The 15,245-nt window shown below is 37.9% G+C and overlaps 1 protein-coding gene across 1 annotated transcript in view; it reads right to left on the reverse strand.

Moving 5' to 3' along the window:
- LOC139982066 (DNA-binding protein SMUBP-2-like) overlaps positions 1–15,245 on the reverse strand; it is a 34,013-nt gene that overhangs the window by 3,520 nt on the left and 15,248 nt on the right. The window contains exons 5-13 of the mRNA XM_071994584.1: positions 9,563–9,669; positions 8,155–8,315; positions 6,764–6,967; positions 5,210–5,434; positions 4,143–4,240; positions 3,574–3,756; positions 2,252–2,370; positions 1,285–1,379; positions 388–511 (exon numbers count right to left, since the gene is read on the reverse strand). Coding sequence (XP_071850685.1) covers positions 388–511; positions 1,285–1,379; positions 2,252–2,370; positions 3,574–3,756; positions 4,143–4,240; positions 5,210–5,434; positions 6,764–6,967; positions 8,155–8,315; positions 9,563–9,669 — 1,316 coding nt within the window. The remainder of the gene's footprint in view (positions 1–387; positions 512–1,284; positions 1,380–2,251; positions 2,371–3,573; positions 3,757–4,142; positions 4,241–5,209; positions 5,435–6,763; positions 6,968–8,154; positions 8,316–9,562; positions 9,670–15,245) is intronic.

The raw sequence follows: 15,245 nt of genomic DNA on the forward strand, positions 1-15,245 counted from the left end.
TGGAATTAAATCCAATCTGTGATATTAGTTTTTTTAACAATGCACCCAAATGCCGACGTGACATCTGCAAGATATTTTGAGCAAGTCTACGGAGTAGGAATAGGAATCACACGTGAAGAACTTCTAGTGCACTTAAAATGACCGATGGAAAATAATGCTTGTTAATAGCTGAGGTAAGAAACGTGAGAATAGTAAAGTGCCCCTCCCGACCCCTTGCCCCACCCCCACACCATAATTCAAAATGTAGGATTATAAAGTGTTATGAAAAGTGAGTCACTTTTTCCTTGTGACAGACTTGTGATGTGTTTTTGTTTCAATCACTGACAAACTTCCATCCATACAACTGGATTGTTGACAGAGTAACCATGGCAACAAGGGCAACATTACCTCGACTGTTAGAACGGACCAATGACATAACGACCGCCTCTTTCTCTCGTCCTTGGAATCCATCCACAGATTTTATCTCCACGCCTGGGTAAGTACCTGACACACGCTGCCTGAGAAGTTGCACCTGGATTGGGGATAATAATACAAAAAGGTTGGTTGTGACTTTAAAGCTAAATCATTAAACCTAACTCTTTAAACCTAAATCTTTAACTCTTACCAATCATTGATAACAAGGTAAAATTTGACAGCAACTGCCGGGCCACTATGGTCAAGTTATTGTAGGTGTCCTAGTGACCACCATTAAACTTGTGTTCATTGATCGGACTTCTCATATTACGCTAAATGCCAAGCGTAGGAGAGAAACAAATTTATCTATAACTAACATTCTGTACATATGTTTCTCACATTGGAAAGAAAAAATTGCCTTGGTGTCTCTTCAAATTCCATTTTTGGTGTCAGGTACCTTAGCTATGAATTTGAACAGTAAACTTAATAGTGAATTTGTTATGGTTATTGTTGTTATTGTTATTTCTGATTTGCGAATATTTTGGTTCTCATTTTCTAATGGTTTCAAAACGGTTTCATTCACTAGGGTTGCATTGCAGCAATGAATGGGATGTAGGGGGGTGGGGGGGGGGGGGGGGGTAATCTCCCGACGTATATGAAAAGTGGCCAGTCATTGAGGTACACTCTCGTCTGTCAGGTGGGGACACAGATTGGTGGTCTCCAGAGTTGCAATCGATGGGACAATAAAACCTTTGTGATATCTCCCATCAAGTGGAATATGATTTGACTTCGCTGCTTAGGTCATGCCATTTACACCTATCCCATAGACCAATAATAATGGTTAGGTTTGTGTCTCCTTTAAGTTTTCTAGTATCATGACCGCAGATTTACCTGTAGGTTATAAGGTGTGATGACAGCTATGTCTTCAGGCCTCACTCCTGACTCAATTAACCTCTCAATGTGTAACACCACCAAGTTTGCCTCACCTAAATAAATCAAACAGAGGGGTTAGGAAAACTTCCTTAAACTCAAAGCAACAAAGCTGTGTTTCCCTATTAAAGTCATTCAGTTACAAAGTTACAGTATCTTCCTTATGATACCTCAACAACACCCCTCTCAACACCAATTCCACCCCTCTCTGCCCTTCCCACGATTTTTATTTTGGAGGGCTGAAAATTGGAGTAATTCTCGGTAGGTTTGGTAAAATTGCCGAAAACACACAAAAACAGCAGCTATAATGACAATAGTAACATCATCACAAATTTTACGAGTCATATTAGACTTGAACTATCTACTACTAATGAGAGAGGGCAACTTAAAGATATTTTTGACAGAAACAATATGGCATTTGTTATTTGTTTTAATATGCAATAGAATATCAGCATGGTAACGAGAAGCTGTTGAAATACACACGTTACTTATTAAAATCCATTTTGCTGTGAATCCTATTGTGGTGATTCCTATGTATTTGTGGTGATTCCTATGTATTTGTGGTGATTCCTATGTATATGTAGTGAATCATATGTATTTGTGGTGAATACTATGTATTTGTGGTAAAGTGTTTGTATTTAAGGTGAAACCCATGTCTTTGTGGTGAATCCTATATATTTGTGTTACATATGTTTGTACACTATAACTATATAATAAAGAGCCAATTCCCTACTTTCAGTCCATTACAATGTGCCTACAACATCTGTTACATGTATCTAATTATATCAAGAATATATAAATATATACTAAAAACACAAAACTAGATTAAACTTCCTTTTAGGTCCTTAACCTACAATATCATATATTTTATATTTTGTTCTCTTTTTTGGCAGAATATTTTTCTATTTTTCAGACTTTGGTGTCCTACCTTCATTTCCTTTTGAAGCCTCCTCTTCCAGTTCCAATTCCGAGTAGCCACACCCAACCGTATCAATTAAAAGCAAGGGTAACGAAGTTATGTCATTTTCTTCCACTCCTTTCAGATCACTGCGGAGAAAAAAAAAACATTATCAAAGTCCCATAAGATTTACCTCCAAATTCAAATGTTATTTCATGATTATTTTCAAGGATTTGCTTCAACGAAAGATGCACCCTCGTGCAACTATTTATTATCACCTAAAATGAACCCTGAGAGTGAATTCTCTCAACTAAATGCTTCAACTAAATTGTCTGGATATCCCTGGAAATGAGTGTCGAGGTGGATATCACCGGACATGTCCTCTATTTGCTATCTTACATGAGTAACAAGGTGGATTTGCAAAGAGATAAGATTTTAGGTATTAAAATACTGACTGAAATATGAAATAAGATACAGTGGAGAATCGTTCTCAGTGGTGATTTAGCCATTTCAATTGGAATTATTGTTTTGACAGTATATGTAACATTGAGCTTTTAAATTCAAATCTTTATCATTTTCAAGTAGGAACCCCTTAAATTAATATTCCCCACAAGTGGGAAGGGGAATGTTCAACTTAGATTCCTTTCCCAGGCATCAACAAATTGCCCTCCTTTCATCAGCTATAACATTGTAAACCTGTGGTTTCAATGCCCAGTATGTTCAAATGTAATATGTGTGTTGCGCGTGTATCCCGTAAACCTAGCCAGAACTAAGCCAGTATGTTCAAATGTGATATGTGTGTTGCGCGTGTATCCCGTAAACCTAGCCAGAACTAAGCCAGTATGTTCAAATGTGATATGTGTGTTGTGTGTGTATCATGTAAACCAAAACAGAACTAAGCCAGTATGTTGGAATGTGATATGTGCTTGTGTGTGTACCACGTAAACATAGCCAGAACTAAGCCAGTATGTTCAAATGTGATATGTGATTGTGTGTGCATCATGTAAACCTAGCCAGAACTAAGCCAGTATGTTCAAATGTGATATGTATGTTGTGTGTGTATCACGTAAACCTAGCCAGAACTAAGCCAGTATGTTCAAATGTGATATTTGTGCTTGTGTGTGTATCACATAAACCAAGCCAGAACTATTAAAGCAAGTATATTCAAATGTGATATGTGTGTTGTGTGTGTATCACGTCAACTGACCTAGAACTATTTAAAGCCAGTATGTTCTACTGTGATATGAGTGTTGTATGTATATCACGTAATCCAACCCAGAACTAAGATAATTACACACTCAAATGCCATTGTAACCATGAAGCGGCTTATAACCAAGAACGGCCAAACTAACCTCAGTAGATGACTGGCGACGGATGAGTGCGCCCTCAACTTATCATCATACATCGCAGACGATGACCAGGACATGATGTCGCTGTGCATACGGTACTGAGTGGTCAACATTCTGACTACTTTATCGCCATGGAGATTTATGATTCTTTCCATCAAAGATATCGATAATCCATCTTTAGAAGCTCTAGAAATTTAAGAACACAAAGCTTGAATCAATATCACTATATATAAAAGTTTCTGTCTTGAAAGTGAAAACAAAATAAAATAAAACTTTTAGCAAACTGCTTATCCACTAGAGAGCCTTTATGTAAAAGAATGTGTAAAAATAAGTTGGCCTGACATTTCAATCCTAGCAGGATCTTTTTCAAAGACTAAATGACAAGTGTCTTGAAAGTGAGCGGGGAAGGGTGGAAGCGGGGGAGGGGTTGGTTGATGGGACCTTGCTAAGATTTTCTCCCTCTTTCAACAATCATATCATGTGGTGTAATCTAATGCTGCAGAAGACTTCATAAAAAAACTTTGTTTTGTTTTAACATGTCCCGAACGTGACAATTTAAAGATGGTTCTTACTTATCTGAAATAATTGTTGGAGGTAGCTGTTTGTGATCTCCTGCTAAGACACATTTCCTGGCCAGTCTTAAAGGGATCCAACATCCTGCTTCAACAGCCTGTAAATGTGAAATATAAAAATAAGACAAGCAATCATGTAACGTTTCCCCGTTGAGATACATAATTACCCATCTCAGCACTTTCAAGGGATCTATTTCAGAATTGAACACGACACTCCGTCATAGAAAGTAATCTCTCATGAAATATATCTCAAAAAAAAAAAAGAACAGTGATCATGATGTCAGCAAACTTGAAGTCTGTCGCCTTCCAGAAATACTTCTACTTCCAAATCGACATTAGCTTTCTGCTTGTTGAAGGTAAGCCAAATGTTATAGGTTGATTATACGTTGATTATAGGTTGATCAACGTTCCCCTCAAGGGCTCCAAGCTTGTTTGACCCCTGTATGATCGTGTCAGAGGTATTAACAGGGTCTGTACTCTAACCCTATGGTGCGCCTATTACAACCACTCATACACATTTCCAGTGAAGACAAGTCCATATCTTCCATTGGAGAGAAATGCTGTGAACACAGAGATGGGCTATCTTCAGACCATTCACAAACTTCAGTCCCTCCATGTAACTTATTATTCTTGGAACTAAAGCTTTCACAGGGAAAAACTTTATATCCGGTATCGCATTGCGATATGTCTTGCGACAGCAGTCAAAGTACTATACAAGTTAAAAGATGTGCAGCAGTTATTTTGTAAAAAGGAAATATGGTCTTGTATGAGAAAAACTTTAGATCCTTCAACACAGCTACAAAAAATTGGACACAAAATAATTCCCTGTATTTTCCATTCTTGTACTATTACAAAAAGATTCGCTGCAAGTACTTTAGTTTCCATGGTAATGCAAAGGTTCAATTATTATGCCACAAATAAGTAGTTTCATCTTCTGCCACAATCATTATTCCCAAGTTCCAATTTCAGTCTTGCATAAGCTGATATTTTTTTAACCAGACATTTCCTTAAAATGCTGTTAAACTGTAATTATTATGCAATACCTCATAATAGAAATGTCAACAAACCTGTGCACATTCATCTACCACAGATAGATGAAAATGATCCCCGGGTAATAAGTGGACTGGTCCATCCCCTGATATACTCGTGTTGGTTGCCAAGACAACATCGGCCTCTGATAGTATCATCCTGAGGGCCAGTTGTTCCCTTTCTCGCAACTCCTTCCTCAGATGTTTGATTTCATTCCAAGTACTTTTCCTGTCCTCACGTTGCTTAGACTTAGAAGCTTTCCCCTTCAAGAATAAATAATCAATATATTAACAGTGAGATCGTCCCTTTGAAAATATGTCCTTTGAACATTTTTGGTCAGAATGAGGCAATATAGATTGAAAATTTTCACTGCAATGCCAGCAGCTGAAAAAAATGTAAATTTTTGTTGTCAGAAAACAGTTTCTTCTAATGTTGAGCTACTATTTTGAGCTAATTTGAGCTTCTCTGAAAATTCAATGTGGTAAAAATGAATCACTTCATGTGAAGGTCAAATTCGGTGGCTATCAACAAACTTTCCTGACGTGAGTCAAGTCTGATAATCAAGTCAATGTTATATCACTATGATGAAGAACACCACAAATCTATTAGTCTTTCCAATTTGGTGGACGAGTGACTGCATAAAGGCTCATAAAACACTGCTGAGTAGGTCTACCATACTATAGTTGCTATGGGGATTTTCAAGACCATTGTTGCTATGTACTGACTGAGTGTATGTATCTGCAGAGGGTAGTAGACTTGAAACTTGTTACAGCATATATATAGCTAATATGTGGTAGGCTACAAAGCCTTAGTTTTTAACTCTCTTTTTCTAATATGCAGGTCCTTGTAGTTTTTTTTTCTTGTGTTCTTTTTCTGAAGCACAATGCTATGAAGCATTTATCCTCATTCTAATAGTCCTTTGCCTCGTCCTAATGTAGCAAAGAAAGTGCCTGACTGTGCTGGAAGTCTTAGCATGCTAACTGAAGAAGTTTTTTGACTCATGAGTGGCTGAATATTTTGTAAAAGTTGGTAATATTTAAAGAATGCATCTGGCAACAAAAGAGTTAGTGATATCTTCAGAGCACCTGAGCTGAGATTCTTACTTGTCTTTTCGTTTTTAAAGTGTAAAAAATCATTTATTCCTTCAGGAATATAACATTAATTTAATATATTATAAATATATTATATGAGGAATATAATACTCTTACAAAAAAGAAGTTGTATATTGACGTAATCTTAACACAGGCTAGTTGCTAGACTCAAGGACAAATGAACAAACAAATTGTTAGAGGTAAATTAAGCCTTTAGAAGAACACCTGCCATAATATTATCACAGAGTACCTGAACTATGACCCATTTCCTAGAGTAAAAAACTTTTGTGTATGATAGAAATAGTTTACAATCAAACAAATATATCTAGAGAGAGGAACAAGATATTGGAATGGGGTTTTCATCGAACAGTGTGAAATATCTTTCTCATTCTTACAAGTGTCACATATTATGCCACTTGAATATCTTGTTACCTAAACATGACATCTCTTGGATTGGTTTGTAATGACATGCAAAGTTTACGACTAATCAAAAGAACTAACCAATGTCTTGTCGATATCCTTTCTGATATCTATAAGCAACTTCCCGGCATCACTGGCAGCCAGTCTTGCATCTAGCGAGAAGCGCTGGATTTCTGGCAGCAGGCGAGCTGGATGTCCGATACGGACCACGTTTATATCCTTACTCCTACCCAGCCTTTCAATGAGATTGTCAACGGCAACATTAGACGGTGCGCAAGCTACGACCTGTAGAACGAAGGAACGAACAGACGATTGTTGAATTCCTTGTGTTTCTTCTTTCAAGTAGGACGGTGTTTCATTTAAGAAAGAATTTAGAGACAAACCGAAGCGTCAAACTATTAATACAAAGTAAGGCTTTAACACTTGAATAGACGAGATTCAAAAATGAATCCGCTTGAATGTTTAAGTAATTTAATTGAAACCTTTCTTGATTGAAGTGGACTTAAAACTTATGTAGAATATAAAGCATGTCAAGAAACATGAGCATTGTAGCAGGGGACCATCCCCTCCTCCCCACCCCCTGCCCCCATGGACCTTCCCCTAACCAATTAAAATACATTGTCAATAACTAAACCTGAAACTCACTACAATAAACTGTATAGTCATGCACTATATAAATTGCAATACAATACTGTAAGTTCACTGAACTTAATTAAAGGATACTACATAAAATAAGACCACCCTGTACTATACTACACTGCAAAACACACTGTGATAATCTTTACTGTCCAACATTGTTCTGCATTATACTACACTGCACAGCACAGCACTACTTGCTACACTAAAATACCCTGCATTTAAATCTATGGGCGCATTACTGCAATGTTCTACACTAAACTACACTACACTACACAGCACTACAGTGTAGTACACTCAACTATGCTGCACTAACCTACACTGCACATCACTACAATGCTCTCAACTATGCTGCACTAACCTACACTGCACATCACTGCAATGCTCTCAACTATGCTGCACTAACCTACACTGCACATCACTGCAATGCTCTCAATTATGCTGCACTAACCTGCACTGCACAACACTGCAAGGTACTACACTTAACTACCCTGCACTAACTTGCACTACATTAACCATACCAAACTGCACAACACTGCACTCATCTACACTGCACTACACTATACAGCACTGAAATACACAACACTGTACTACACTACCCTACACAGCACCATACTACACAACACTGTCTTGCACTGTACTACACTACCCTACACTACATTTCACTACCCTACACTGAACTACACAAGTAACACTGTACTCAACTACACTACCCTACAGTACATTTCACTACCCTACACTGAACTACACAAGTAACACTGTACTCAACTACACTACCCTACACTCCACTACAATGCACTGCATCTCCTATAACACATCCCTTTATTTCACATTACCTTTAAGCCTTGATGAACAGCTTGACGTATTACTTCTACAACCGTGGTTGTCTTACCGGTTCCTGGAGGACCATGAATGATCGCAATCTCTCGTTGTTGGAGAGCAAAGACCACAGCCTCTTGCTGAGATGCATCCAAGTCTGAATTGAAAAACTTTAAATCTGAAAACAATCAACAGAAACACAAAATTCATATATCCGACTCTTTCATAACCCTTTATTTTAACAAACGACCTCTGGAACAAACTTCCATTCTCTACCAACCAGCTGAGCAGTTACGATATTAATTTTGGAAGATAACTTAACCACGTATCAGATTTTCTTGACCAACTGAAAAGTTGCTGCATTGCAGCACTGTTAAGCAGAGTCTCTTTGTCTGGATTTAGTATTTCTAGTTTGCAAGATTTTGGAATTTGGGGCTTTGTCCCTTTCTTTCAATTGTTTATACCATGGATAAACTGCTGCAGTAACAATGAATGATTGGGAGGGGAGGAGGGGGTTGGAAGGGTCCTCCCTCAGTATTTAAGAAAGTGATGATGCTCGGGTACATTCTCAGTTGGATGGAGCTGTTTAGTCACAGTCCTGGGAGCAGGAATGGGTGTGACAATAACAGCCTTGTTATCCTTTGAACACTCAACGTAGAGAGTGAAGGTTAAGGGTATTAGCTGGTGTCCATTAACAATCATCACATGGATAGGGCTTCAAATTAGATTCTGTAGGCTTCATTCTCATAGCATTTTGTACCACAAAGATAAACAACCCTTTTCAAATGTTGTGATATTCTATAAAGTCTGCACCTGGCAACAGCAGAATGAATGATGTCACCAGGACACTTTTCCAGCTGAATATGTCTTTTGTTTTTTGTTTTTCTTTGTAATCAATCATTTTATCCACAGAGGAAAAGAATATTTCTACAAAAAAAAAAAAGCTTTTGAATGGAAACAGTGACAGCTATAGGGGAACATTCCAAATGTATCAAGTCTCAAGGAAAAATCTACAAATAGATTATAATAATAGTCTATTAAGAAAATGCTTTTGTGAAGCATTTACCCAGATGATGACATAGACCCCCTGCTGTGATCCAACTGTCTGGAGTCATTGTAGGTTTAGCCAAAGTAAGATACATTCAATCAACCATATCTTGAGTTAGGAACAAGTTATTGAGACTGGGTAGGTTTTTTTTTTTTTTTTTTTTGGGGTAGTGTGGAATATATTTCTCTCTGAACAATGTATTGTTGTTTGCCACCAGAGGCCACCAGAGTATTCCTGTAAACATATTACTGATCTCAAAAAGGAACTTTGCAATTATTTGAAACATTTCTGCAATATTTACTGAAATGAAGTCTTTTTTCTTCCGTTTCTCCTCGATTTTTTCAATGATTTCCAATATTTTGATAAATAATTCTGACCTGATATGTCAAAGTTCAAAGGTGAACCCAAAGAGGCCTCTCCAAAGAGGACTTCCTGCAGGTGTGAACTGTGACTGTTGGTAGACTTGACCAAGTCATTTAATGCCCTGTTAAGGGAACAAAACATAAAAGTTGTGTTAACCATGAAAAGTCTTTCAGTTCTGCCCTGCAAAACCAGAATTCAACATTTGTACAAAATAATGAAGTTAAAAGTACAAAAAATAGAAACTATTGGATTCATAGTTGGTTTTGAAGATTTGTCATGGACCATATCACAGACCACCTACCGTGTTCCAATTGCAGGGTGATAAAGGATTTACCTGGTAAACAAATTTACATTCAAACAACAACAATGACAGTCAGACAAAAAAGATAATGGGTTGGAGTCTTCAACTATTGTGTAAAATTTCCTCTCTAACACATATCTTTCACTTTGTCTATATATATATATATATATATCCCTTAAAGTATTTTTTTTTAACTTTGTGTGGTAGTCTGAAAGTGTTCATCTGGTCAAGAAAAGTTTCACCTTCAAACAACCATGTCTAACAGTTACAGGTAGGAACCAGATATATTAACAGCAGGCCTCAGAATTCAGGATATTTAATAGCTAAATTATGCCAGTGTATTTTTAAGTTGGCCAGTAGCAAAGAAAGTCACAAGATTTTTTTTGTTTGGGGGTGGCAGTAGACACTAAGAATATAAATATGATTTCAGTGGTTGTTACTATCAGCAAATACTACTGACTGCTCCCATAATTGCCTGTGCAGCAGTGGCGTCACCAGACTTTTCAGTCTGGGGGGGCACAGGGGGAGCACCAGCATTTGATGGGGGGCACTTAGGTGGATACGGATTGCCGTCCTGGGGGGGTCTAAGGGGAGGGGGTGCCCCCCCTCCCCTTTAGAAAATTTTCGCATACGGAGGATGGGCTAGATGCAAAATGGTGCCACATTTGATGCTAAATTCGATCTGAAGATATCTCCAGAAATTGCTATTTTTGAGGTAATGATTTTAACAACGCGCAGAATTTTGCAGAGGATATGAACCACATGCTATCGATATTATGCCTAACCCTATCAATAGAACCTACATTTGTTGAATTAATTAACTCCTTTCTTGTCCTTCTCGTTTTCTCCCATCATCTATTAAGATGTAACAGGTTCCAGCATCGTTATTGGCTCCTATCAGGGATCTCACCATGCAATCGAAAGTTTGATCACACATCGAGTATGGCTCACCTGTTGTGATGGCGCGGGTTACGACTTCGATACCCGACGGTCAAGGATAAACTTTTTCATTTTTTCGCAGCTCATTTGAAGAAAATACGAATTACTGTGCTTCTTTGTCCTTATGAAAAACCAACTCAGATGATGGGAGTTGAATATAACAAAATATATATATATTTTTTTTACCAACCCAAATCTCAAATGGGGGGGGGCACTCGGGGGGCACTAGGTTTTCCAGGGGGGCACATGCCCCCCTGGCCCCCCCTTGGCGACGCCACTGCTGTGCAGTAACTGATCAATGCTAGTTGCAGTTCAGGAAAATGCCAATGGGACATTGATTTTTTAGCCAGTAGCAGTTTTAAGCACCAGTTTGCTTTCTTTTTGAGAAAGAATTGGATTAAACCGTGAAATACTAGACCTGTAAAGAGCATAAATTTCCGGAATATTCAGGTTTAACATGCATGCATGAATACACAAATATACATGAATATACATGAATATCCCTTTAAGAGATAATCTTAAAGTCTGTCATCACTTATCATACAGATTTACAATCAATCAAGTTTTACAACCAACATGATATGAGTCACGATTCATCACCCAAATATCACCAAAGCTGGAATTATCCTTCAAAACACAAAACTAAGAGTGATATCAGAATCAATCAATGATAATAGCTAAATAATATCTTCACACATAAAGATTTCATCACGGTAGTAAAAATGGAAGGAGAACAGAAAAAGAATTTGGGGGGGCCAGAGTACGGCGTTGTGATTTCCACTATTTTAATGAGTTTTGAGTTATATGCTTAATGACTGTAACAATCAAGTGTCTCATTTGAAAAATCAGTTTCTGAGTGAGTCATGCAACATTTCACTTAAATATCAGTTTTAATAAGTAGCAACCTTCAAATATCACATTAAAAGGTACAGAGTACTTATTGAAACAGGTTGTTGTGTCTGGAATAAATTTACTGTGTGTGGAATTTTCAACACTTTTCACTTCAATAAGTCCGTTTACATTGTACAGTACTGTAATTCTACTAAAATTATCACAGCACGGTGATTTGATCTATCAGAAAAGCAAGCAGCAATGTGCACTTATGTACCTGAGCATAAAGAAAAATGACAAGTGAAGGAGAAGGAGGAAAGGGAGGGGGAGGGAGAGGGTCAGGGAGAGGTTCAGGGAGAGGGTGAGTGGAGGGGAGGGGAGGGGAGGGGAGAGGGAAATGGTCAGTAGGTCAATAAATATCAGGCATGCTTTGGGGATGGTCAGGGTGCATCATTTAAATGTATCTAACATACTAAGTGAAGGCAGAGGGGAGGTGAAGTAGAAGGGTTTGGGAATGGGGGAATGGATGAAGGAATGACTGGCATACTGTACATGTATAAAGTTGCAGAGGATGTTCCATAGACCTTCTCCCTGCTAATACCCATCAGAGATCTTTAATTCTCACTTTACTGGCTGGTGACAGGGATCAGAGAAGGGATAGAAATCGGAGAAAGAGATGGTGGGGTGGGTTGAGGGGTTGGGTGGAGGGGAGGGTGGGTGTATGGAGGGTTTGGAAGCTTTGGGGGGAAGGTACAGGGTACCTGAAAACATTGTATTTCACAAACTTGTCTCTGTGAATGTTCATCTTACTAGTTACCAAATTATCTTTCAATATTGCAAGCGTAGAACAAAGATACTTTCGGCAGGGGTGGAAGAGAGAGGTACAGTATAGGGGAATGGAAATGGGTGGTGGGAGGGGGGTGGGCTGGGTACTAAAACTACAACATTGCTGACGGTGCTTGGCAAAAATTACCTCTGGCGATGCGCAACACACTACCAAATTATCAAATCACAAGCTCAAATCTAACAAAGATATAGATACTATTATGAGGGGGAGGGGGAGGGGGTTGAGGATGAGGGGATGGGTAAAATACCAGGAAAACCAGGAGTACCAGAGATTTCAGAAGTCCTTTTTTTTTTGTCTTAAAAATGTTCTCTGTGCCAATTTGTACCATGCTAAGTACCCAAACTACCGTATCTTGCACTGTAACAAAGAAAGCTACTAAACAATCACATACTCAGAGTGCCATTGTATTAAACTGTCAAGTGGATTTAACCAAGCCAGCAAACAGCTTGCAAATAGAACTGGCAGTAGATTATTCACAGGGTCTCCAGTGGTTACTTGTCTGAACCAATCAAAATCATTCATGACGTTTAAAGTCAGGGAAGATAAAAAATAGGAAAATTTGTAGTTATTTTTGTATCATATTTGAATGACATCTTGGTGGGAGGTTTTCAAGGAGATTCATTCATCAATTTATAAAGATTAAGCAGGCACATGACTGATATGAACTAAATGATCATGTTACTTGTGACTTATGTGGCGAGGAACTGCATTGTGGGTACAACATTAAAGTGGAACATGGTGTAATCATTTCCATCATTTTTCATTTCCATACTGTTACAATATTTAAAAGACACACGATTACATCATTCTGTTTAAAAGCGAACATAGAAGTAAAAAAACAATAAATAAACAAATTTCAAACGAAAAAAATACCATAATATAGAAACATTCTATCAAAATATTCCTTAATGCATATTTATGGTAATGTTTGGAGGGAAGGGGGAAGGGGGGTTGAACATCATAATTTACAAAGCTGACCAGCCTAATTGCTGGGAATATTATGTCAGAGTCAAATGTTAACTAATTAGTTTAGTGATATCTACAGTACAACGTTTGTTTTGTGCAACAAAAAAAGAGGGTTACATTCATTATATGTGTAAGGTGTGAGCAAGATTTGGCTGGTTTAACAAAAGGCTGCCTAAACCTCTTGGAATTATAGTGACCTTTGTGAACGTAGGACACATCCCAGGCACACACCCAACAACTTTATGAGTTAATCTGCCTTGTAAATAGGGAGATGTTTGCGAAACACTTTTTCGCATAAATTTGTCTATGTTTGGTCTGTGACAGTCTTTGATCACTTGACCTTTGGTGCTTTTCATAAATTAATGCACAATAGACATGTAGATTCTGATATCTTAATTTTGCAGGTTTTTGACCAATTTGGTCAGTTTGGTATATATATACAAGTAATGGCAAAAAATGCAGGACTTTTCAGGGATGGGGAGTGAGAGGGGTAATTTGAATTTTGACCTCTGACTTTTGAATGTTTGACATCTTAAGCCACAAAGGCACTACGTCCCATGCCCATACACACCACACCCACCAAGTTTTGAAAGTTTGAAAGAAAATGAAGATTATAATAGCTCATCCACAGTACATTAATACATGTATCTGAGGTGAAAGAATTGAAATATATTTACCTAGTTTATCTAGTTGACCAAATAAATGCATATAGCTCTGAGACTTATTCCCCTCCCCTCCCCCCCCCCTCCCCCCCCTCCCCCTCAATAAAGAACCCTTAAATATGGAAAACTAGACTATGGTTGGTAGGATCACTAGAATGCTTTAATGGTGCGATCAGGTTGGTTTTGAGAAAGCTGATATCATGTTGGAATGTTTATTGGCAGTTCACATTTGATGACATCCAATGTTGAACAATGTAATTGAGGGTTATTTATGCTAATGAAACCGAACCAGACCAGCACCGGTCTCGATATAATACCGCAGTTAGTAAGACGAGGTCAGTATTAAAGAAGAAATAATCATATTTATTGTTTGCTAATACTGGATTGGACACCATTGAAAAAACTTTAAAAAAAGAGGCAGATTGAATCATCTTTAATATTGGATCAATTGTTGCACCAACTTGACATACATGGGCAGTATCAGTATGGTTTGATAGTGCTCAATAATTTATTATTCCGTAGTTCAGAACAAACAGATTATATTTATAGAGAACAGGGATACTTTTAGATATGTACTTTAGTTGAATTGACTTCAGAAATTGATATCATATCGGAATGTCTATTGGTTACAGATTTAGAAACGTCAATGTTAAAAATGTAGTTTGGTGGTTAGAAATGATGAACTGCAACGAGACCAAACAATGGATAAAATGTCACGGTTAGTAAGATGAGGCGAGTGTGAGAAGATATAATGCATATTCATTGCTTGTTATTGGAAACCAAGAAATGATGTATATTCATTGTTTGTTATTGAAACCAAATTTCCTATGCCAATAACTCTCTAAACTGTACACCAATATCATGCTCTCAACACACTGGTATTGCCAGTACAAACAGTTCCTAACCTTGATCTGATAGAAACATGATATTCATACTGCTTGTACTGACAATACGAGTGCTCTGAAGCGGGACATGACACTACAGTATAGAAAAAATTGTCCCAACTGGGTGCGGAAACCAACAAGAGGGTTTTTCTTGATAGAGAATTAGAGATAGCACCGTGACTGGAGTAAAGGATTCGACTCCCAAGTCAGGTTAGTCAGTGGCAATGACCTCACTTGACTTCCGCTATGCAAGAACCCGACCAAACC

The sequence above is a fragment of the Apostichopus japonicus genome, chromosome 16 (genome assembly GCF_037975245.1).
Source record: "Apostichopus japonicus isolate 1M-3 chromosome 16, ASM3797524v1, whole genome shotgun sequence".
In the NCBI taxonomy this organism is placed as follows: domain Eukaryota; kingdom Metazoa; phylum Echinodermata; class Holothuroidea; order Aspidochirotida; family Stichopodidae; genus Apostichopus; species Apostichopus japonicus.